The sequence below is a fragment of the Oncorhynchus mykiss genome, chromosome 11, assembly GCF_057628025.1.
Source record: "Oncorhynchus mykiss isolate SJ-2025 chromosome 11, ASM5762802v1, whole genome shotgun sequence".
In the NCBI taxonomy this organism is placed as follows: Eukaryota; Metazoa; Chordata; class Actinopteri; order Salmoniformes; family Salmonidae; genus Oncorhynchus; species Oncorhynchus mykiss.
The window spans coordinates 54,393,502-54,419,049 of record NC_143032.1 but is presented as its reverse complement, the minus strand read 5'-3'; the positions used below and the strand labels follow the sequence as shown (position 1 = coordinate 54,419,049).

Genomic DNA, 25,548 nt, shown 5'->3' with positions numbered 1-25,548 from the left:
GTGAATTTGACAATTTTTCTGTCTTGCTAAGCATTCAAAATGTAACAATGACTTTTGGGTGTCAGGGAAAATGTAAGGAGTAAAAAGTACATAATTTTATTTAGGTATGTAGAAGTACAAGTTGCCCAAAATATAAATAGTAAACTATAGATACCCCCAAAAACGACTTAAGTAGTACTTTAAAGTGTTTTTACTTAAGTATTTTACACCACTGACAATATGGCACTACTTTATTTTTAAAAAAACTAAAAGGCAATTAAAACCTCTAGTATTATTAATGAACATGATTGGTTTGTTTAGGATTCCTGGCAATGTAAAAGGTTTGTATGTATGCTTTTTTTGTGTGACTATTCCTCTTTTGGTTGTTGATGTTTGTTGTTTTGTTAATAAAAATGCATGTCAAGAGGTGAGTCCTGTGTATCTCAGTTTGTAGATCATGGTGCTTGCAATGTCAGGGTTGTGTGTTCGAGTCCCACGGGATACCAGTATGATGACGTATGAAAATGTATGCTCTCATTACTGTGAGTTGCTCTGGTTAAGAGTGTCTAATAAGTCAAATGTAAGTCTAAATTGTGTGAGGTATATTTGACATGGGATATGTACAATTAGGATATAAAAACGATGCCCTTGAATAAGTAGGTCTGACCTACATGAAGGGAACTGATGATACTATGGAAAACCTAACATTTTATGGAGAAGACGATATCCATCATATTAAAATAATGTATTCGAAAATACATTTGTGTGAGCTTTTTGTTGTGCTGATGGGACCAATCGATGACTGCAATCCACTCTAGGGGCGTGGCCATGTCGGAACGTCATTAAATAGGGACAGAAGGAGGGCAGTTTGAAGCAAAAGCGACGGGGTGGTAAACCATGTTCTAATATTCATGCAGTTTGTTACCAAAATAATACTGGCAATATTGCCATATGTGGCAGACTTGAAATAACATTAGGCATCCTGGCTACAAAATTGCTCACAAAAATATAAGAGTTAGCTACTCAAGGAGTTAGATAGCAAGCTAGCGTGTTTAGCTAGCAAGGAATATCAGTTTAGCTAACGTTAGCTAGCTCGATAATATGGTTTGCGAATTGTTGCATGTTTTTCTTGATTATTTGACTTCACACAAGGCTGTTGAAATGTAGTTTTATACTATTTAGCAAGCTAGCTAGCGAGTTAACTTTCCAATTCAAACAATGGCGAGCGTACATGAAAGTTTGTATTTCAACCCAATGATGACCAATGGGGTGGTCCATGCCAATGTGTTTGGCATCAAAGATTGGGTGACTCCGTATAAAATCTCTGTGCTGGCCTTGCTGTACGAGATGACCACGTCAAAACCAATTGCTCTTCAGGAAAGAAGGCGCTTGAACAAACTCATCCTGCCTCTACAACAGGTTGGAATAGCTATTGATTACCTTACAACTTCTACTTTCCACTGTCAATTGCTTGCTTTTCTTTATCAAAGGTTTGTCTGTCTATCAGGGTCCAGACTTGACTCTTGACCAATTCCTGAAGACTGTGGAAGAATGTTGCCCTCAAACAGCATATGCTGTGAAACTCCGGTATGGATGAGTCCTTGACCCAATTGCTGTGGCCTATGTCTAGTATAGAAGGTCAGTGATGCATGTTGTCTGCTCTTTCATCACACACATTTTCTCTTAACAGGTTACATGAAATGGCTGATGGAGAGCTGAAGGACATGGAATATTTCTTTGCCACCCTCCCCACTCCTTTCAGCGCTATTGATTCTGAGGCGTATAAGACCAGTGTTGTTGGTGAGTAATAGTAAGCATAATTTGATTTGGAAGTCCAAAGGTTGGATCAATGGAGCATCGTGTTTAGTTAGTGGTGCTATATGAATTTGACAGATTTGAGGTTTTATCATCATGACCTTGACTTTGTTTTCTCAGGCCTGTTCACGAGACACATGCTCCTGGCCTACAACAAGCTGTCCTTCAGCCAGGTGTACAAACTGTACAAAGCCCTGCAGCAGTACTACCACAGTCACTACGCCCAGCCAGGTGATGTCCAGGTGGGGCTGCCTGCCCTGGCTGCAGACGACTCTGACATGGACCTCACCAGCACAGAGGACAACGTAGGGGAGAGGATGGAGAAGGAGGAGCTGGATACTGCACCGCTGCATGAGTCTGAGCTAAGGTTTGTATAATTCACTTGAATAAGTAAAATAAGAGGTGGTAGTAGAGGGAATGGGTTGTAAATATTGGAAGATGGGCAGGGACTCTGCTTTTCTAGCTTCAGGGGGAAGCTGGTTTCACCATTGGGGTGCCAGGAAGAGAAGTGCTTTGATTGGGTTGAGCGGGAGCTGACCCGCATATAGGTGGAACATCCAAGAGACCTGAGGTTGTAGAGTGGAGTACTCGGTTTGGGGTGTAGGGTTTGAGCATAGCCTGAAGGTAGGAAGGGGCAGTTCCCGTTGCTGCTCTGTAGGCAAGTACCATGGTCTTGTAGTGGATGCAAGCTTCGACTTGAAGCCAGTGGAGTGTGCAGAGGAGCGGGGTGACATGGGAGACCTTGGGAAGGTTGAACACCAGGCATGACATGTAGTAATCATTCTCATCAGTGTGATGGTCATCAGTTTATCCTTTGCATATTGTTCTTTTTCCTTATTTGCTACTTTTCTTTCTATAGAAATGAGGATGCCCCAAGCAGAGGCCCACTCTCGCAGAAGCAAGCAGAGTACTTTCTTGCTAGACAAGCGTACCTTCTAAAGAATGACGAGAACAAAGCCCTGAAGCCATCTGCCCTGCAGGACGAGCTGAACAACATGCTCAAGTTCAACCCTGACTTTGCTGAGGCGGTGAGGCTCTACTATCAGTTAATATTATGGACTCACTCAAACAAACCTGACAGGAAATTTGTGTGGAGCATAAAGAAAGTGAGCGTTTGAGTGATTTTTGGTCAACCTGATTGTGCTTGAGGCAGCTGTTTTGTGTCTGCAGCATTACCTGAGCTACCTGAACAGCATGCGAGTCCAGGACATCTTCATCTCCACCCACAGTCTGTTACATTACTTTGACCGCCTCATCCTGTCAGGGAGCGAGGGAAAGAGCAACGGGGACGAAGGCTATGGGAGAAGTCTCCGCTACGCTGCCCTCAACCTGGCAGCACTGCATTGTCGCTTTGGACACTAGTGAGTAGTAGTGGGCGTAGATATGGAAAGTCTGTCAATCAGTTGCAGTTTATCTATGCAAGAGGTGATTTTTCATTTGACAAGAATCAATATATCTCTTAAATCAGTCAACAGGCTGACCTGGCTCTACAGGAAGCTATCCGCATCGCCCAGGAGTCCAACGATCACGTGTGCCTGCAGCATTGCCTGGTAGGAGCTTTTACTTTCATGTTCTATGCTCAACATGGAGTATTTACACAATATGGGTAGTCAAGGTTGGTCCGTGTCTATGTCTTGTACCACTTTCTCAGCACCAATACTTTGTCTGTGAAATCGTCTTATGTATTTGTATCTCTTTCAGAGTTGGCTTTATACCCTTGAACAGATGAAAGGATCTGACAGTTCTGTGCTAACTGAGGACTCAGTGAAAATGGCTGCCCACTTCTGTCTACCGGTAAGAATAGCATGAGCGTGCAGACTGGCGCACTCCAGGTTCTCGTACGGTTTTATGCAATAGATTCAGATAATAGTCTGAATCTACCGCACACCCAAAGCTGATTTGTGGAGGCGAAACAGGAATGTCTATGCACACTTCCAGCCAGAAGCAAATTTATTTAAATTATAGCTGAGCTTTTGGTCAGTCGACCTTCATCCGAGCATATCTCCACAAACAATAGTGGGACAGGTAAGGCCACACAGCGAGCCAGAAGTAATTGCAGACCTGTGGGTACCCACAACACCTAAACTACCCACAACACCTAAAGTACCCACAACGGCCACAAGTTGTCATAATATCAGATAGAAATTCAGGATAGAACAAATGTTATAGGTGTATTTCTACTAGAACAAAAACATACACAGGGAATGTGGTGTTAGCATAAGGAACCCATACTCTCAGAGCAATAAAGCTGAGAAATGTCATAAGAAAAGGAAAATGTATACAACACTAAGTACAGTGCATAAGTATACAGACCCCTTGACTTTTTCCACGTTATGTTACAGCCTTATTCTAAAATGGATCAATCAATCTACACACAATACCCCATAATGACAAGGCAAAACATTTTATACATTTATAATTTATAAAACATTTTAATATGGAAATATCACATTTACATAAGTATTCAGACCCTTTATTACTCAGTGCTTTGGCAACGATTACAGCCTCGAGTCTTCTTGGGTATGACACTACAAGCTTGGCACACCTGTATTTGGGAGTTTTTCCCCATTCTTCTCAGCAGATCCTCTCAAGCTCTATCATGATGGATAGTGAGTGTTGCTGTTAAGGGCAGGCTCTGTCTGGGTCACTCAAGGACATTCAGAGACTTGTCCCGAAGCCACTACTGCGTTGTCTTGGCTGTGTGCTTGGGGTCGTTTTCCTGTTGGAAGGTGAACCTTCACCCCAGTCTGACGTCTCGAGCTCTCTGGAGCAGGTTTTCATCAAGGATCTCTCTGTACTTTGCTCCGTTCCTCTTTCCCTCAGTCCTGACTAGTCTCCCAGTCCCTGCCGTTGAAAAATATCCCCACAGCATGATACTACCACCACCATGCTTCACCATAGGAATGGTGCCAGGATTCCTCCAGACGTGACGCTTGGCATTCAGGCCAAAGAGTTTAATCTTGGTTCTCCTGGTCTGAGAGTCCTTTAGTTGTGTCATGTGGCTTTTACTGAGTGACTGCTTCTGTCTGGCCACTCTACCATAAAGGCCTGATTGGTGGAGTGCTGCAGAGACTGTTGTCTTTCTGGAAGTTTCTCCCATCCCACAGAGGGACTCTGGAGCTCTGTCAGTGACCATTGAGTTCTTGGTCACCTCCCTGACCAAGGCCCTTCTCCCCCGATTGGTCAGTTTGGCCGGGCGGCCAGCTCTAGGAAGAGTCTTGGTGGTTCCAAACTTCAGTGACCTTCAGTGCTGCATGAATGTTTTTGTACTTTCCTCCAGATCTGTGCCTCAACACAATCCTGTCCTTCAACCTCATGGCTTGGTTTTTGCTCTGACATGCACTAACAACGGTGGGACCTTTATATAGACAGGTGTGTGCCTTTCCAAATCGTATCCAAATAAATTTACCACGTGGCATCCAATCAAGTTGTAGAAATCTCAAGGATGATCAATGGAAACAGGAGCTCATAGCAAAGGGTCAGAATACTAATGTAAATAAGGTATTTAAATATAAATATATTTTTATAAATTAGCAAACATTTCTAACCTGTTTTCGCTTTGTCATTGTGGGGTGTTGTGTCGATTTTAATTTAGTACATTTTTGAATCCGGCTGTAACCGCACAAAATGTGGGAAAGGGGAAGGTGTCTGATTACTTTCCGAATGCACTGTACATATGTAGAACCAGAAAAAATCTAGAAAACAAGTAGATAACATTTTAAGGTAACCTGTTGGGTAAGTATCGGGCCACTAGAGCCATCTTGAATACAGGACACCCTCATACCAGTGAAGGGGTTGGGTGTGATGCTAAGATGATGACAATAATTGCATGACACTCCTATCAAAATCCTCATTGTGTCATAACGGCGCCTAAAGTATGAATCCAGAGGAGTTCTCTCCAGCAGAGTTAACTGTCATTATCTCCTCCTGGTGACACACCTCTACAATTCCAGGGCAATGAGAAGACGCACTGGATAAAGTGAAAAGCAACAGGGTCATTTTCATCCTTGCGTCTTATAGAATAAGTGAACAAAAAGAGCTCTGTTTCAATCTTCTGGATGTCTTGCCCATGTACATGTTATCACAAACACAGTGTAGGATAGAAATCACATTTTGTATTGCATGTGATCGGCCCTTTAACACATATTTTTCCAGACCTAGGGTGTCGGAACTCAGTTCTTTTCTGGTGTTGCACTGAGCACCATAACTACAGGCGTAATTTCCTTCTCTCGGGGGAGTAAGGAGGGTTTGTTTAGAACCCGTGTGTAGAGGCTGGCTTGGACCATTCTACTGCGAAGACCGGGGCCTCGTTTGTAGATGAAAAAGGTGTGGGGGGTTCTTGATCACTGTTTTTAATCATAAAGGCTTTGGGTGGGAATTTACACTGAACAAAAATAAACGCAACTTGTGAAGTGTTGGTCCCATGTTTCATGAGCTAAAATAAAACAGATAGGAAAATGCTGCTCATGCTCCCAGGTAATTTAAAAAACAATTTATAACGTTTAGACCCTTAGGTCTTCATCAGACATTGTCGTTGGACATAAAATCACCTAGGAGCATGAGCAGCAGTGTTTTGCCTTTTTATTTTCCAAGGCTTTGCCTACATCTCCAGCACCTGCAGAATGTACCTGGGTGTGTGTATGTTCTTCAGCTTTTGTACTGAAATAGAAAATGCCAGGAATGTTCCATACGCACAAAAAACACATTTCTCCCATTCTGTGCACAACTATGTTTACTTTGCTGTTAGTGAGCATTTCTCCTTAGCCAATATAATTCATCCACCTGACAGGTGTGGCATATCAATAAGCTGATTATACAGCATGGTCATTACACAGGTGCACCTTGTGCTGGGGACAGTAAAGGCCACCTTAAAATGTGCAGTTTTGTCACACAGCACAATGCCACAGATGTGTCAAGTTTTGCAGTAGTGTGCCATTGGCATGCTGACTGCAGGAATGTCCACCTGAGCTGTTGCCAGATAATTGAATGTTCACTTCTCTACCATAAGCTGCATTCAATGTAGTTTTTGACGAATGTCCAACCGGAGACCACATGTAACCACACCAGCACAGGACCTCCACATCCGGCTTCTTCATATGGGGGCGGGATTTCTGTCTCTATTAAAGTCCTTTTGTGGGGAAAAATGTATTCTGATTGGCTGGACTTGGCTCCCCAGTGGATGGGCCTGGCTGCCAAGTGGGTGGGCCTATGCCCTCCATGGACCACTCATGGCTACACCCCTGCCCAGTCATGTGAAATCCATAGATTAGGGCCTAATGAATTGTTTTTCAATTGACTGATATCCTTATATGAACTGTAACTCAGTAAAATCTTTGAAATTGTTGCATTTATATTTTTGTTCAGTATAGTTGCGATTGAAAACTAGAGAAGCTGTTCACAGATTAATTCATTAGGTGGTGACATTTCTCCTTCACGGTCCTGTAATATCCCAGTGCATCTGGGGCTTTTCCATGAGAGATATTTGTGTAGAGCCTCTCTCTCAAATGTAGCCAATATGATGATGTCGGGGAGATTAGACTGTTCTGATATTTTATTAATTACATCTGTAGAATCTTTGACGAATGCGGGGAGTTTTTCCACAATAGGCTTAATGAAAGAATCAACACATTTGGAGAGTGGCTCTAGAAGAGTCAATACTGGCAACGATGGGTCTGCCCTTAGGTTTGAAACTGAGGTCAGGCTATGGGAGTTCAGTAGAGCCAGGTGTTTACTAAGCCTCAAATTACCTTCTCTCTCTCTCTCTCTCTCTCTCTCTCTCCTTCTCAGTACCTGGTGTCTCTTGGCATTCAGTCCCTGGTCCAGCAGGGGGCGGTCCAGGGCAAGACAGCCCATGAGCTGATGGATGCTCTGAAGGACACAGACATCCTGCACTGGAAGCACAGCCTGTCAGAGCTCATAGACATCAGCCTGGCTCAGACAACGTCCATATGGAGGATGTATGGCAAGAGGTGGGTCTCCTTCACGCATCCTGATCCTCCCTGACAATCAGAATCCACACTGAACATAAACAATCCCAACCAGTAAGTTTATCTTTCAGTATGAAACCTGTTTTTTACTCGATTGGTAAGAAAAAAAGAGTGAATGTCAATTATTGATATCCAGTCTTGACTAATTGAATTAATCCAACACACATTCACTGAATTCATGTCTCCAACATTCATGTCCTGTTGAACGTATGTGTTCTTCCAGCACCATGGCTCAGCAGCAGGCCCAGCTCCTCCTGAACATGAATAGCCTGGAGCAGGTTAACTTTGGGGTCCAGCAGAACAACACAGAGGCCTTTGCTGTGGCCCTCTGCCACCTGGCTGAGCTTCATGCTGAACAGGTACTGTAGTTGGTACACCTCATCCCACCTCTTTCTCTTTGGCTTCAGTCCCTCTGTCACGTCTCCCTCCGTGCTCATTTAGTCACTCAGGGCCGTTTCCTAACCATTGATGTGATCCAGATTAAAGCTCAGGAGATGTGCACTTGTGTAGGCTGTGGGTGAGGCCTGCACCAGTTACATGTTCCTGTCTCCCTCCCTCCAGGGACTGTATGGGGCTGTGTCTGAGGTCCTGAAGCATCTGAAGGAGCAGTTTCCACCTCACACCCAACATGCCAAGGTGAGCCATTCTGAACTCCTGCTCTTCTCTATCCATCAACTTTAGACTTGGCCTCAATCCCCATGTTTAGCATTTTCCTATTGTTGCGGTACACAGAAACGCCATTGTCTTCTTTTCAAAGGCGATGACACTGACATGGCTGGTATGAGGTGGGCTGTTCACTCTAATGTTTTGTGTTCTGTCACCCAGCTGTGGATGCTCTGTGACCTCAAGATCCAGTTTGACAGAGCTATGAATGATGGGAAATACCACTTGGCAGAGCCCCATGTCACAGCCATTGCTGCCTTGAACAAAACTGAGGGTCTTTATAGGTAAGGAAGGCTCAGAACATAGAACACCTTTACACAGTCTTCCAGTGCTGTAACTATCTGTATGTGGGGCTTTCCACTAATTCAGTGGCTTTTGAGAAGTGTAACTTGGTCCCCAAAAACGTTTTGATTTCACCTAATTTGAACATTGTCATAAAGAGCACATGTTCAACTTGATGAGACACACTTTTTCCCATCTCAAGCGATACAAATAAATAAGACTATACTAAGTGGCAGAAAAAGGAACAGGGTTGACTGTAACAGGGTTGATGATTTCATATTAAATCAGCCACAAATCCTCTTGTGACAGGCACAATGAAAGCTTGTTATGTACCTCAGGGAGGGGCAACTGAATGTAAGTTCCACAAAAAAATGTGACATTGCTAAAACGTTTCAAGCCTGTCTATCTATGGGTAACAGGGTTGACATGTTATTCTCGACACACTCAGTTTTCCACCACAGAACACCCAGAAAATTGCCAAAAAGAGTAGAACCAGATCACCTGCTTTTTTACACTATGATTTAACTATTAATGTTACATTTTTCTTTTGAAACCAAATCTTTTAAAATGAAGTAGTTTCACCAGATTCAAATTTGAGTTCAATTAATGTAACAGTGTTGACCTTAAAATGAGTGACAGACGTAAATTAATCACTAATCACATTAAATAATCACCTTCAGAAATGACTTTGTCCAAGTAACAAAATAACCAGGGTTTTACAATGATGAGGAAGCTAGTATACATTTTGGGGGTGTGTGGGTTGAAATCTTCCTAGAAGTGACGCGGTGTTGATGAAGGGACAGATTTATTAAAGGTGGTCTATATTAAAGGGCACTTAATTTCATAGAACAGGCTTTTAAAATGCAACATTGGTGCACAATTTAAAATATTAAAGGTACGCAAACCGCATTCTTTTCGTGGAACGACCCATGTGTATATCTGTCGTGTTAACAGGAAAGCTCAAGTGCTGAAGGCCTTGAACCGGACTACTGAAGCATACAGTATCCTGCAGAGGCTGCAGCTGTACTGCGAGAAGACCAAGTACACAGAGATGATCATCAGGTAGGCTCTAAATGAAACAACAGACTCCATATTTTTGGGGTAAGGGTTGTTTATCAGTTATGTGTTTTAGACATATTGGTATGCCTTGTGCAGGGTGATGCTGGTCACAGCTGAGTTGCATTGGGAGTCGTCAGGTTTTGCCACAGCCCTTCCTCTCCTGCTGCAGGCCCTGGCCCTGGCCAGACAGCACCACCTACAGGCCTTGGCCTCCGAGACCATCCTTCACCTGGCTTTCACTCAGGTCAGCACAACAGACGCGCGCACATGCAATATGTAACCCTGTTATGGCAAACACACCATCGTAAACTCTCTCAAACCCCTACACATACTAACACACACATCTTCAAACCCCTTAACTTAGACATAACTGCATATTGTATGCAAAGTAAACTCCCACATTTAGGCAAAACAAGGAAATTCATACTGGGTTATACACTGCTAAAAAATAAATGGAACACTAAAATAACACATCCTAGATCTGAATTAATGAAATATTCTTATTAAATACTTTTTTCTTTACATAGTTGAATGTGCTGACAACAAAATCACACAAAAATTATCAATGGCAATCAAATTTATCAACCCATGGAGTTCTGGATTTGGAGTCGCACTCAAATTTAAAGTGGAAAACCACACTACAGGCTGATACATCTTTGATGTAATGTCCTTAAAACAAGTTCAGTAGTGTGTGGCCTCCACGTGCCTGTATGACCTCCCTACAACGCCTCGGCATGCTCCTGATGAGGTGGCGGATGGTCTCCTGAGGGATCTCCTCCCAGACCTGGACTAAAGCATCCGCCAACTCCTGGACAGTCTGTGGTGCAACGTGGCGTTGGTGGATGGAGCGAGACATGATGTCCCAGATGTGCTCAATTGGATTCAGGTCTGGGGAACGGGCGGGCCAGTCCATAGCATCAATGCCTTCCTCTTGCAGGAACTGCTGACACACTCCAGCCACATGAGGTCTAGCATTGTCTTGCATTAGGAGGCACCCAGGGCCAACCGCACCAGCATATGGTCTCACAAGGGGTCTGAGGATCTCATCTCGGTACCTAATGGCAGTCAGGCTACCTCTGGCGAGCACATGGAGGGCTGTGCGGCCCCTCAAAGAAATGCCACCCCACACCATGACTGACCCACCGCCAAACCGGTCATGCTGGAGGATGTTGCAGGCAGCAGAACGTTCTCCACTGCGTCTCCAGACTCTGTCACGTCTGTCACATGTGCTCAGTGTGAACCTGCTTTCATCTGTGAAGAGCACAGAGCGCCAGTGGCTAATTTGCCAATCTAGGTGTTCTCTGGCAAATGCCAAACGTCCTGCACGCCTCCATGCTCTGGACACTACGCTGACAGACACAGAAAACCTTCTTGCCACAGCTCGCATTGATGTGCCATCCTGGATGAGCTGCACTACCTGAGCCACTTGTGTGGGTTGTAGACTCCGTCTCATGCTACCACTAGAGTGAAAGCACCGCCAGCATTCAAAAGTGACCAAAACATCAGCCAGGAAGCATAGGAACTGAGAAGTGGTCTGTGGTCCCCACCTGCAGAACCACTCCTTTATTGGGGGTGTCTTGCTAATCGCCTATCATTTCCACCTGTTGTGTATTCCATTTGCACAACAGCATGTGAAATTTGTCAATCAGTGTTGCTTCCTAAGTGGACAGTTTGATTTCACAGAAGTGTGATTGACTTGGAGTTACATTGTGTTGTTTAAGTGTTCCCTTTATTTTTTTGAGCAGTGTATTTAAAAACTCCCAATAGTTTGTGTTCTTCTCCTTCCCTATGTCCAGTTGATGCTGGGAGTGCCGGAGCAGGCTCTGGGTGTCCTTCATGAGGCGATGGAGCCCATCCTGGCCCACGGAGCGGTCATGGATAAGGGCAGAGCTCTGCTCCTGGCAGCCCGCTGTCAGATGGCCATGGCTGGGACCCGGTCCAATGGCCAGAGGCATGCAGGTAGCACACATCCCCAACACAAACTTAATATCACTCACTACCTCAAATGTACATGTTTGCAGATACAATTACTTGGGTCAGAGTCGTTCAGAGTCTTCCTCCCTGTTGTCTCCCTCCAGCTTTAGGCCTGGCTGTGCAATCGCTGGGAGAGGCTGCAGCCTACTTCTCCATGCTGGACTGTAAGGAGCGTCTCCGTGATGTCCACTACCTGCAGGCCCGGCTGCACCACACCCTGGGACAAACCCCCCAGCGCAACAAATGTGCCATGCTGTTCCGCCTCCTGGACCAGGAGCTGCAGGCGCCGGGGGCAGCTGTCGCCATGCGACTCTGAACAGTCATCACCACCCCGCCTTCTCCGACACAGACCGGAACATATACTGGTGTACTCTGTCATTGTCATGGACTTCGCATTCTATCCTATATTTTGGTTCAAATTGCAACATTGCTTGTGTGTTAATGAGTAGAGAAACCACTGGTTTAGGGCACTCCCAATTTACATTGCAAGCTTGTATCGTCTATCTACAATATAAAGATCAGACTTTAAGTCTCTATAATCTTTTCTCATGTTTGTTGTGCTTTTTTTGGCAAAATGGAAAACAAGAAAATCACTAATTTGTTCCACCTGAAATGTTTGTCTGACTACCACTAGAAAGAGTGCAGCCTGTTTGGGCCTCCCTACAATTGTAATGTTTATTTGCAGTAAAAGCAGTTCCAACAAACGTAGGTGTTTCCCTCAGGACGTGATGGATAACTGTGCAGGATCCAGAGGCCTCGATATGGAAACCTAGATGCCGCCACACCACCTCTTTGAGTAGCACCCACATAGTATTTGAATTTCAGCATACATATCGTTATACAACAGTATCCTTTATTCAGGACCAGAGAGATCTGATTCTTTAGAGGTAGGTCATAGCCTCTGTTGTAGGATGTCGATAGAATAGATCTGGACTATAGACATAGAGGACTTGTCTTTGCAACTGCAATTATAGCATCTGTGATGGTGTGGGCAGCTCCATTGAGGATCTCTTCATTTATGAACATTACATTTTCTTCACGATAGGCTAATCCCTCCTGATGACCCGGTTGGACATGACTCCAACAGGAGGGATCAGCCAATGAATTTGGAAGTCTCACCCAGTTGACACATTAAAATGGTGGGAGTCCTCAATGACACTGTCCATGCTAATTTTGCCCTTTGGCCACTATCATTCTCTGATATGTACTTGTATTTTGTCATTTATCATCATGTTCTTCAAAGTCCCGGTGGTGGGATCCCATCATAGGTCAAAGATAAATATACAGAGATATCTAGCATAGAGGATCCGCGTTCTCATCTATGCTTAGAGAATGAGGAACGGTTTAATGTATCTCAGCTGTCGGAGTTACCACGATATGATGAGTGATTGTGATATCAAATCAGAGGCGGGCAGAAGATGAGTATGTTTTAGAGAGAGCATTGTGATTGTTCTTCAACTGGAAGCATGCCAATGGAAAAAAACTTTTAGCAAAGGAAAAGATTTCCCAGAGATATGTGCACATCAGTGTAATAGTCCTGAGATGATTTGAAATGATATCTTTGTGTGTGTGCCATAACATGACAATCTGTGAGAACTAAGCTGACAATGACACTGCACATTGTTTTTGTTAGCCTGGTGTAGATTTATGCGAACTGTGAGAGTGATAATTTTTTTATTGGGTTAAGTTATTCAGCATCTCAGTCAGTGCTAGTCATGAGCGCCATTATATTGACATTATCTCTTCATAATGGCATTGAGCCAAGATCAGGTATTATGAAATATTAGGATATTTTCAATATCCTGAATTGCCCTTTGGTTTGTATACAGAATAAGCTTAGCCTAATAGCATTTAAAACATGACCTAACATTGGTATGAAAACACTGAAGTTTTATTACTGAAACAAAGCATTGACACGGTGATATAGCCCTGAGCCTTCAAATATTACATTCTGGGTCTCTAAGCATTTGAGGTACAAAGCAGAACCAATTAAGTTGAAAGCCTATGTCATTTAACATTTGAGTGGGCTGGTTTTTGAGAATGTTCTGCATGTCCCTCTTACATGAAAAAAGCATTGTCATCATTACTTGAGCCTTTTTTGGTTGACGTCAACGGCTTACATTAGACAAAAAGAAAGTATGTTCCATTGCCCTATCCGTCTAAACTTTACCATGTAGGTTTGTTCCAGATGTTTATTGGTATGTTTGCACAAGAAGAACTCGAAGACCGTGTGCGGGGTCTGAAACACGCTACATGTCACTTCGCTCTATAAACAAATACAGTAGATAATGAGCCTCCATGGGACAGGAGACGGGACAGAGACTGTCTGTGTAAATAGACACAGACTCACACTGCATAGTTCACTCTGCTCTTGTGTGTGTGTGTTGATATATCTAGAGCGAGATGGAGAGGGTGAGCTGCAGCCGTGGGATGTCTTTTCATCAGGCAACACTAGATGGGGCATGTGCCTAGTGACGCTAAATGTCCTCTGAACCAGTGGCCTGCCCTGTATGTGAGCACTGTGCATCAACATTGACACTATACTCTGTTCAGGCCTGTGCTGTCAAGAGTATCACATTAGTCGGGGGATTGGGAAATGTTCTATTAGCACAGTTAGATGAGCTGTGTCAAAGGATTGAAAAACTCTTGCTTTGCTATTTTTGTATGTAACATACAGCTTCATTAGCCATCATTTCCCATCTGCCCACAGGCTGAATTCTGTCTGAATGAATATGGATCTTCTTGCTCTTACAGGGAAGCAGAGAGTAGAGAGTACGCAGATAGTGTCTCAGGCCACATTCAATAGGGCCTAGACGACAGGATACTTGTTGTAGCATAGACGACAGGATACTACCATAGATGGACTTTAGTTGGATGTCACATCTCTGTGCACAGTAGAGTTGACTTACTTAGCAGCTGCAGGTAACTGCCAAAATAAAGGAAACATCAACATAAAGTGTCTTAATAAAGGAGAAGAGCAACACTTTGATAGAGAGGAAGCATTTAGCCTGAGTCGACTACGTAGCTTCCTATGAATCACTGGTCTATGGAAGAAATTGCTTCAGGGGCGGCAGGGTAGCCTAGTGGTTAGAGCGTTGTACTAGTAACCGCAAGGTTGCAAGTTCAAACCCCCGAGCTGACAAGGTACAAATAGTGGTTAGAGCGTTGTACTAGTAACTGCAAGGTTGCAAGTTCAAACCCCTGAGCTGACAAGGTACAAATTTGTCGTTCTGCCCCTGAACAGGCAGTTAACCCACTAGGCCGTCATTGTAAATAATAATTAGTTCTTAACTGACTTGCCTGGTAAAACAAAAAAGTAAATAATTCATTTGGAGGCTTTTGTAAAAGCCCCAGCTGGCATCAAATGCCACATCTTGCTAAGATTTGTCAGAAGGAAGCTGCTTTGTATTTTGTTCTTCAGGCTATTGAAGGAAGTCGAGCCCAATTTTTAGGTTGTAGGTGTAAAATTGTACTTCAGTCAGTTGTTTAGACATCATGTAGCTGTTATTAATCTATTTTGTACATTTTTCATCCGTTCTTTGGTTACAGGTATCGATGCAGAGAAAGATGCCTCTAAAAATATGGGGAACAGGCTGACTAATGTAAAATATATCTTATTTTAAACATTTTAATAACAAGCATGGCATGAGAACAATGCATGTTTAAAAATATATATCTGCAAATGTAAAATACACTATACATTCACTGTACTGCTATGGTCTTACTCCATATTAAACATGAACAATTTGTGTTTTTCTCAACATTCTGCATCACAAAAAATGTAAAAGTACCATTTGAATAGTTAAATGGCAGCCATATTTGAGCCCTTGTTAACAATAGGCCCCCATGGGCAACGGTCAGAGTTGAGATGAAATCAGAAAAACAGAAATCACAGTTTTCAGTTAACAGATCAGAATATGCTTCCTCATGAAAGGAGAAATGTAGCTACCTGTGACCAACATCTTCATAAGGCAGGTAGACCTGTAGCCTGGTTGCCAGATATGTTTGTGATTTAGCCAACCCATAAAGCACCAACAGATATAGCAACCTGACCAGTTAAGACCTGAGGTTAAGGCCTGAGGTTAAAACGTACAGACCATTTTTCCTTGATGGAGAGATAAAACAGTCATGTCTCTACATTTGATTTGTTCAATGGACAGACAAACTACTTTGACAACCTTCCATATTGGTGTTCATAATCTCCCCTAAAACATTGCTTTCCTTAAATCTCAGATAAATGGCTATTTTTCTGTCAAACAGAATGATCGCTCATCATCACAGAGTAATTTGACTATTATGTTGGCTAATACTTCCTAGGCAAACTATTTCATAATGTATATCAGAAGATTCATGGCGTCCATAAAGTTCTGGCCCATTGGTATTTACATCCAGCAGGAAACGAAAGTTGCAGTCCAGCTTTCTGCTACCCCACTGCATTGCATTAATAAACTTCCATCTTCAGGATAATTGATAATGATGATCTCTTGATACAGCTAGGATTTAAAAAATGCTACTTTCAGAGTTGCAACCTCACTTCTTTTTCAAAACACAAAAATAAATAATGAGTAATGCTGAAATAAAAGCAGAAATGCCGCCGATTATTTGGTGTGAAGGGAGGAGGTATTGATGTGGAGTAAAGTCATTTTCCACGTCTTGAAATGAATTTCAGCTGAAGAAAGCGAGTGGCTGTGTCACCTTGAGGAGGCATTGTTTTCGTGTCTTTCCAGATACTTAGCTCTATCCCTGCCTTTTTATGGAGGTACACTCCAGGTTTGGGAAGGAAGAGGTGAGGTAAGACTCAGTAGCCCGCTGGATAGCCCCCTTTCCTGGGGTCGGACTCGGCACAGAGCCGCTCCCCTTGTCTCACCACCGCCTGAACCACTGAATCAGGAGTCATCAGCAGCTCTGTCACATGGTTCTTCTTTACCAGGCCATCTAATACACTCTTTTACACAAACACACACATGCATAAACACAGAAATAAACACACACACACACACAGATTAAAGTCCAGAGTTATGAAACCATTTTTTAAAATTCAACAATATACGATGCAATATTGTTCAGAATTACCCACCTTTTCAAAGCCGTCCTCCACTACAGTCATATTTGGGTTGAGTTGATTGTGAATTCGAGGTAGTGTCACAGCTTTTTTGAGGTCGTAGTCAAAGAACAAGGTATTCAGAATCACCTATGTAAATGAGAAAAGAAAGCTTCTTGTCCTCTGATTCATCACAATATCACTATGTAAGGATAGATGGATATCATGTGTTAGTAAAGGCTATATCTGTTTCAGAGAGTACATTTATGTGCATGGATCTAAACTTACTAGGGCAGTTGCTGTGGTGATCTTTGTTCCACCAGAGGCTCCCACCACCATTTTCACTCTATTGTCTTTGTCAGAGATAATAGTTGGGCACATAGAAGAGAGAGGCCTTTTACCTAAAAATGAAAGGTAGATCAATCTTCAGACCAAAAGGTATTCTCAGAAAACAAACCAGCCAGGGTTCAAACTGGAGCCATGTGTAAATTGAGAACTTTCAGTAGCCTACCAGCAATAAGGATATTGATTTCAGTTCCTATTCTCACCAGGCTGGATGAAGTTGTTAGGAGATGGAGGGATTCCAAAGCCGTTGGTGATGTATGGAGAGCTAAAGTCATCCATCTCATCATTGAAAATGATGCCAGTGGATCGGGACATGACTTTTGAGCCAAAACTGAAGATAGGAATGATAGTTAAGTAGCTAGAGTTAAGTAATTATAGGAGTTAAGTAACCTATACATGTTATTTTTGGGTTAAATGCAAATAGAAGATTCTTAGTAAGACCATCGGCAACAAAGTTTATTTAGAGTGCACATGTATACTATATTAACGATCTGTCTCTAGATATCTATAATCTACCCTGTAGCATTATGTATTCATCAGTCCTATTGTCTCAGAGGAGGTCTTGCCTTGTAGGACTCTTACTATAGATTGATTGTGCTGGTGGCAGCCACAGCACTTCCATCCTCAGCTATGACGGACAGGTGTGCTGTCCCATGATTGTCTGGGACAAAATAATCTTGCTCGTAGTAGCTATCTGGTTGAGTGGTGTCATCTGTGATCTTGCTCCTGATCCCGTCAGCAAAGTAGTCTGAGGTCATGTTGTAGATGAGCTGGAGAGAAGATAAAATCATCAAATATGAATTAAATTAGTTTCTCTTGGCAATGTTGAACAGCAGTCAACAGCATGTGATTATAGAGCATGTTCAGTAAACCACTACAAACCATTTTTATTTTAAAGTCAAATACAGTGCATTCGGAAAGTATTCAGACCCCTTCCCTTTTTCCACATTTTGTTACATTACATCCTTATTAAAAAAGAAAATCCTCATCAATCTACCCACAACACCCCATAATGACAAAGCGATAACAGATTTTAAGAAATGTTTGCAAATGTATAAAAAATGTAATGTACATACAGTAAGTATTCAGACCCTTTGCTATGAGCTCAGGTGCATCCTGTTTCCATTGATCATCCTTGAGATGTTTCTACAACTTGATTGGAGTCCACCTGTGGTAAATTCAATTGATTGGACATGATTTGGAAAGGCACACACCTGTCTATATAAGGTCCCACAGTTGACAGTCACAGCAAAAACCAAGCCATGAGGTCTAAGGAATTGTACGTGGAGTTCCGAGACAGGATTGTGTCAAGGCACAGATCTGGGGAAGGGTACCAAAACATTTCTGCAGCATTGAAGGACCCCAAGAACACAGTGCCCTCCATCATTCTTAAATAGAAGAAGTTTGGAACCATCAAGACTCTTCCTAGAGCTGGCCGCCCGGCCAAACTCACCAATCGGCAGGGAAAGCCCTTGATCATAGAAGTGACCAAGAGCCCGATGATAGAGTTCCAAAGTTCCTCTGTGGAGATGGGAGAACCTTCCAGGAGGACAACCAACTCTGCAGCACTCCACCAATCAGGCCTCTATTGTAGAGTGGCCAGATGGAAGCCACTCCTCAGATAAAGGCACATGACAGCCCGCTCGGAGTTTGCCAAAAGGCACCTAAAGGACTCTGAGACCATGAGAAACAAGATTCTCTGGTCTAGTGAAACCAAGATTGAACTCTTTGGCCTAAATGCCAAGCGTCACATCTGGTGAAAACGTGGCACCATCCCTACGTTGAATCATGGTGGTGGCAGCATCATGCTGTGGGGATGTCAGGACTGAGGGAAAGATGAATGGAGAAAGTACAGAGAGATCCTTAATAAAAACCTGCTCCAGAGCACTCAGGACCTCAGACTGGGGTGAAGGTTCACCTTCCAGCAGGACAACGACCCTATGCACACAGCCCAGACAATGCAAGAGTGGCTTCAGGACAAGTTTCTGAATGTCCTTGAGTGGCTCAGCCAGAGATCAGACTTGAACCCAATCAAACATCTCTGGAGAGACCTGAAAATAGCTGTACAGCAACGCTCCCCATCCAACCTGACAGAGCTTGAGAGGATCTCCAGAGAAGAATGTGAGAAACTCCCCAATACAGGTGTGTCAAGCTTGTCGCGTCATATCCAAGAAGACTCAAGGCTGTAATCATTTCCAAAGGTGCTTCAACAAAGTACTGTGTTAAGTGTCTGAATACTTATGTAAATGTGATTTTTATTTTTAATACAATTGCAAAAAATTCTAAAAATCTGTTTTTGCTTTGTCATTATGGGGTAATGTGTTGAGGGGGGGGGGGGGGCAATTTAATTAATTTTAGAAATAGGCTGTTAGGTAACAAAATGTGGAAAAAGTCAAGAGGTCTGAATACTTTCCTGAATGCACTGTGTATATATATATGTGTGTGAGTGAAACTTTCTATTTGAAAGCTGTGTGTCAGGGTTCTCACATCAGTGATATTGAGATAACGTGGATCCCCTAGTTTGCTCCTCTTGGCATAAGCAAACCGGAAAGCTTCCACGATGCGGTGATATGTCAGAGTCTTTTTCTCGACCGTTGAAACACTTGTGCCAGTGAAGTTATACCCTGTAGAAAAAGCACACAAAAAATGTTGATCTAATACACGGGTGATTACACTTTTTGACTCTAAGGCCACATCGCGGATTTCAAAATTCAAAGGATGGCCGCACAGATTTTTTTGGCAACGGATTTGTTCGTCAAAATGAATTTGTGGGCAGGAAAAGGGGAGTTATTTGAAAATGTATCGATTCATTATCCCCCCAAAAAGCTTAAAAATCCCTCACGGGCCACATTTAATCGATCTAATATGTCAGCCCAAAAAAAGAACTGTGTTCATTTATCAAAGATACAGTTTTAATGTAATTCGATGTTTCCATCACAGGGTCATTTCCATCTGATTCAGTCCTTGTTAGCTAACAGCTATGGTTGATGTCAAGATGTAGAGGACTAGTGCAGTTTAGTTCATTTCCAGTGAGATAATGTCCAGACTGCTTACAGCAAATCTCTCTTAAGATGAGATGACAAACTGGGAGGCCTGAGCTGTTTGTTTACAGTCACTAGTGGTGGATGATGATGTTCACACTCAGAGTTATCTAGGCTGCTGCTCACCGTCCACTATGTTGAGTATGAGTGCCAGGACTGGGCCGCTGGAGGGGGCGTCTGGGACGTGCATGGTGTACTCGCCCACGGTCAGCTTCAGTGGGTTCTCATTCAACACAGGCCAGTAGTCCAACAGGTCCTCCAGGGTGATAATCCCACCTGAGACGTGAAAATAATAACTGCTGAAGAAGCACATCGACAAACTGCCTATCAGATCTGTCTTTCCTAATCATCATCATAGTGTGTACAGCAAGAATGATGAGCTTTAATAGAATATTATAATGCACAAGAAATAGAGAAAGACCTGCTGCCTGGATGTCATCAACAATTGTCTGTGCCATTGTCCCATTGTAAAAAACACCAGGTCCTTCCTCCGCTATCCTCTTGTAGGTGTCTGCTAGTTTGGGAAATTTAATGATATCATTTTCCTTCAGGATGTTTTTCTGGGAGTCACAGAACACTTCGCTGGAATATAAAAACAGGAGCAGAGAACTTATCAGGAGTTATTCAAACAAATCTGTAGAGTGTGTCATGACGTTGGCCTGGGGGATAGGTTTATGACAGTCATAAATACCTCTTCCCCCCTTGTTCCTCTCTCTACCCTACTGATGTTACATTTGCAAACCCCTTGGTTAACATAGAGATTCTGGGAACATCAGAAGGTGGGGGGAAATGAACTATATTCTGGTAATCCGAACAATTGAACATATGCAGTGGTACTTAATGAATATGATGCCAGTTCGGTTGTCATCTGAGACATTCTCATCAATGATAAGATTACATAAACTCTACAGTGGAAAGTCTACACATCAGAGTTATCAGATTCACATGGAATTGTTGTTCAATTTAAATGTTTGAATATGAAATGATTTGTGATGGGATGAAATGTGATTTTATCTTCTAAAATATGAGATGTGGGTTTTCATAAGATAGGGTTGCTCAATCAGTGGCCCTCCCTTGTGAAGGGACAAGGGCTATAAAACTTTTCACACACACCCCTCTTCTCCCTTCCTATATAAAGCCTTGACGACAACATAACTTTCTGTTCCGAGGATATGAGGATGACGATCCTATGTCAGAATGGTTCAGTTAAACTACAGAATGAAGCCAACATCAGCATGAACTTTGGTTGCGAATGGTATCAACTTTGAACTCTTATTCACGACAGAAGTGATACCTCCTAGCCGTTGAGTTAGCGACCGCAGCTGCAAACGCAGGTTAGGAAGGAACAGACAGAGTATCCCATCTACCACACAACGACGTTACTACAACTTATCCAAGTGACCGCCAGAGACATTCTTCAAAGGACAGAGGACTCGGTTTGGCAACACGGTCTTCCATCTACCACCAACCTACTGAAGCGCAGCTCAGAGTAAATATTTATTGCATTTTCCTTTTCCAAATGGGCGGTAATTTAGAATGCATAGGATACTGTATTTACGATAGCACAGCTTCGCCTTGGTTCCTGTCTTCCCGCTCTTTCACTCAACCCAGCCCCTTTTCCTTTGTGTAACAAGCTGTCATATCTGTTCCGCCCGCAAGGGAAATTTTTCTATGACGTAAAGAATTATCCATGTATAATTCATTCTTTGTTTATGTGAATTCTGTGTGATTAGTTAGGTATTCCAATTGTTAGCCAGGGTTCTTGCAGGTAAATGAATAATTAAACCCAATTTTGTATTGCTGATTCAAATTGTTAGCCAGGGTTCTTGCAGATGACCAAGAATTTACAACTTTCAGATGAGACTGAAGTAAGATGAAGATTAATGTTGACTGCTATGGATGTAAAATATTACTAGTTCTTTAAGAGTTTATTCGGAAGTTTCACACTCTGACCATGATTTGCTTTGTTTGTTTCTATGTTTTGTTTGGTCAGGGTGTGATATGAGTGGGCATTCTATGTGGTATGTCTAGTTTGTCTATTTCTATGTGTTTTGGCCTGATATGGTTCTCAATCAGTGGCAGGTGTTTGTCGTTGTCTCTGATTGGGAACCATATTTAGGTAGCCTGTTTTGTATTGTGGTTCGTGGGTTATTGTCTATGTCATGTTGCATGTTAGCACTCAGTTTCTATAGCGGTCACGTTCGTCTTGTTAGTTTGTTTTAGTGTACCTCGTGGTTTTTTCGTCAATCATTAAATCATGCATTCACACCACGCTGCGCTTTGGTCGCCTCAATACAACGATCGTGACAGGAAGATAACAGCTCTATAAATATTATTCCGTGGTGCCCGACTCTCTAGTTAATTACATTTACATGATTAGCTCAATCAGGTGATATTAATTACGGAGAAATGATTTTCTAGAATGGCTTGTCTTATCAATTAATCCGGCATAGCCAAAGACACGACAAGTAAAAGGACCAGCTTTCCCATGGCATTGTCATCATAGGTTTTACAGCGGCCAGTCAAATCATCAACGGTCATAATAAATCACAGAGGAAGCCATGAATTTTGGACATCAATGTAATCACATTTTTTTGGTTGCAATATATCAATGTGGTAAAATCCAACTAATCATCCAATTACAGCACTTTATTGAGCAGGGATGAACTCAGTCGGGGTCTGAACTTAATGTTGAGAGTTAGAATAGTAGATCACACAAGGTGACATTTAGAAATGTTGTTGGACATCAGCTGTTTTTTTCTTGTTATGTCAGTCACTCAACTAGCCTATGTCAGCTAAAAAAAAATTGATTGGTAAATTAGTCTAGCCAGCTATCTAAATGTGTAGTGATCATGGTCAAATTACCGACCAGGGGACCCCATTGATTTTGTTATTCACTGTTACTCAGATATCATATTCAAAACTGAAAAACAATTCTCCACCCTATGGCAAAATTTGTAGAATTTCAGGAAATGAGCTGTAAAACTGCACATTTTTCTCTCAGTCCCATGGCAAAATGAATAGAATTGCATGAAATGAGTTATGCAATTGCTAAATCTTCTCTCCACCCCCCAACAAAATGTCACTTAGGGCCAGAAAGGTTAGGGCCGACACTGACTGTATGTGTGGGTATGGATGTTGGTACACAGACCTGCGAGCCACTGCGACCCCTCATAATGAGTTCAGATTTTTTGTGGCCTCCACCCCCATCAAAGTTGCCCATCCCTGTTATAGAACATTTAATTTACACTCTCATTAAAGGGTAGCTATTATCAACCATCCATATCACTTAAGTCTGTCGTTGTCAATATTATTAGATTTGTAGAAGTGGTTTTAGTAGTAATAGTAGTAGTAATAATAGTGGTAATAGTGGTAGTAATAGTAATATAACAATTACAGAATTTGTCCCCCCATATTTGTTTTCTTTGATCTTCTGTCCTATCCTCACCACATATTGGCATCTCCTTGAATAGCGTCCTTGTTGCTGGCGATGGCCTTGGCCAGGGCTTTGCCGATAGGGAAACCTACGCGTGCCAACTTAATGCTTGGCTCAAACAGCTCCTTCCATGGCAGCCTGCCGTGTCTCCTGTGTGCCATCTCGTAACCACGGATCTCCCCTGGAATGGCTATAGACAATCCACCTGTTATGCAAAGAAGTCTTTACCACATTTTGCACAAAGTTGGAACCCTGCCCAGAAAGGATTTAAAATGCATATCAGTCCATTTCCCCATTTTGACAGGTCAAACTGTTGCCCCCTTAGCAATGCATATGTGTTAAAAGATTTTATTAAGGTTTAAGATAAATTATTAAATAATTCTACACATAAACTTAACCATTAGGGATTAGAGGTTATGTAGCATGAACAATGAGTAATTAAAAATAATAAACACAGCCCCAACTAGGTTGGAGGGGGGAAGAAAGGAATGTATGTGTGTGCCTAACGAAAACAAAGAGGATGCTTAACCTATGTTTGAACCGACCAAGCAATAACTCTGGAGAGATAAAATAGGACAGGGAGAGCCCCTCCAGGTTTCCCGTATCTGTGGGGGACTGGAACTGTCAGCTGAGTGGTAATAAACTTCAGGAGAAGAAGAGAGAATCCAAATCTTAGTGTGTATGTATGTGCGTAGGTTAGAATGCTATAAAAGGAACGTCTTTGTGAATGTACAGGGGAGCTCTCGCAAATAAACTTGGATCTGATCAATTGTGAGCTGGGAATTCTGTCTGTTTCATTTAAGACCAGAACTTTACAACCTCTGGGTAGCAGACAGATAAAGATAATTGAAATTGATGAACATTGATTACAAAATTACTTAACAATGTGATGCAGAAGGTTAGAGCTCATTTTCCTTAGAATGATGGAAGATCAGGGAAGAGGCTGCCAGAAGGTTCAAACACAGTGTTAACTTCTCTCCATCCCTACCCCACTGTGATACATGACAGCTACGATATTACTATTCAACTGTTATCTCAGGATGGTTTGAACTACAGAACCTGCCTAGTCTACCCTGAACCTGACGTACATTCCAGAACAGTAAAAATGGTACCTTTCCGAGAAAGCTGGGTGTTATTGCCAAACATGTCTTCTGTCGCGTTCATGGGTGCTGTCTCCCTCGCGTCAATGGTTTCTACCTTCCCTGTCGAGCAGTGATACAAAATACAGACAAATGGATGTGTTTGTTAGCCTTTCTAGGGAGTTTTTCCTAGCCACCGTGCTTCTACACCTGCATTGCTTATTGTTTGGGGTTTTAGGCTGAGTTTCTGTACAGCAATTTGAGATATCAGCTGATGTAAGAAGGGCTATATAAATACATTTGATTTGATTTTTAATTTGTGGTGTCTTGAGGACTCACTGACTCACCTGTGGAAGCGTTGTAGATGTTGAAGAAGAGACCCCCTCCAATGCCCATGCTGTGAGCGTTCAGGAGGCCAACACACAGCAGGGCGGCGATAGATGCATCCACCGCTGAGCCGTTCCTCTTCAGGATGTCCCTAGGTACACACACACACACACACACACGCGCACACACACACACACACACACACACACACACACACACACACACACACACACACACACACACTTAATGCTCCTTGTAGAACTTAATCGTGTCCTGTCATTTGACTAAGCTTGTACCATGAATCATTGTATCAAAGGGAATTAGTTGGCTCGTGTTCCGTTACTTACCTCCCCACCTCAGAGCATATCCCAGCATCTGTAGCCACGGCAGCTTTTGAGTAGAAATGGTCTGAGGGTGAGATGGGGTTCTTGTTTCCCACCCCCATGAACACCCCCACGAACACTCCTACTGCAGCCACCAGCAAAACCACCAGGCCAGCCACCAGGGACTTCCTGACCAT

At 42.7% G+C, this 25,548-nt stretch overlaps 2 protein-coding genes across 2 annotated transcripts; one reads left to right on the top strand and one right to left on the bottom strand.

The window, feature by feature from the left end:
• Positions 1 to 814: 814 nt before the first annotated feature.
• On the top strand, positions 815 to 12,303 carry anapc5 (anaphase promoting complex subunit 5). The gene is made up of 16 exons (XM_021621319.3): positions 815 to 1,398; positions 1,487 to 1,566; positions 1,670 to 1,779; positions 1,915 to 2,161; positions 2,654 to 2,822; positions 2,965 to 3,155; positions 3,263 to 3,344; positions 3,496 to 3,588; positions 7,582 to 7,763; positions 8,005 to 8,140; positions 8,343 to 8,417; positions 8,607 to 8,728; positions 9,681 to 9,788; positions 9,882 to 10,029; positions 11,582 to 11,744; positions 11,864 to 12,303. The coding sequence occupies exons 1-16, from the start codon at positions 1,198 to 1,200 to the stop codon at positions 12,073 to 12,075; spliced, it is 2,319 nt and encodes a 772-aa protein (XP_021476994.3). The 5' UTR covers positions 815 to 1,197; the 3' UTR covers positions 12,076 to 12,303.
• Positions 12,304 to 16,451: 4,148 nt separating this feature from the next.
• LOC110535059 (glutathione hydrolase 1 proenzyme-like) lies at positions 16,452 to 25,548 on the bottom strand. The gene is made up of 12 exons (XM_036935758.2): positions 25,376 to 25,548; positions 25,049 to 25,179; positions 24,735 to 24,824; positions 23,635 to 23,827; positions 20,608 to 20,768; positions 20,313 to 20,462; positions 19,633 to 19,769; positions 17,728 to 17,915; positions 17,349 to 17,476; positions 17,089 to 17,201; positions 16,837 to 16,950; positions 16,452 to 16,704 (listed from the first exon to the last, which is right to left on the bottom strand). The coding sequence occupies exons 1-12, from the start codon at positions 25,546 to 25,548 to the stop codon at positions 16,558 to 16,560; spliced, it is 1,725 nt and encodes a 574-aa protein (XP_036791653.1). The 3' UTR covers positions 16,452 to 16,557.

Bases quoted from the DNA above. Each gene is read 5' to 3' on its own strand.
- anapc5 (XM_021621319.3), top strand. From the start codon at position 1,198: ATGGCGAGCGTACATGAAAGTTTGTATTTCAACCCAATGATGACCAAT. The intron at 3,156-3,262 runs GTGAGTAGTAGT...CTCTTAAATCAG, and splicing joins CATTGTCGCTTTGGACACTA to TCAACAGGCTGACCTGGCTC. The intron at 10,030-11,581 runs GTCAGCACAACA...CCCTATGTCCAG, and splicing joins TTCACCTGGCTTTCACTCAG to TTGATGCTGGGAGTGCCGGA.
- LOC110535059 (XM_036935758.2), bottom strand. From the start codon at position 25,548: ATGGTCAGGAAGTCCCTGGTGGCTGGCCTGGTGGTTTTGCTGGTGGCT. The intron at 20,769-23,634 runs GTGAGGATAGGA...TTTATATTCCAG, and splicing joins CAAGGAGATGCCAATATGTG to CGAAGTGTTCTGTGACTCCC. The intron at 20,463-20,607 runs GTCTTTCTCTAT...TTCACGTCTCAG, and splicing joins TGATGACATCCAGGCAGCAG to GTGGGATTATCACCCTGGAG.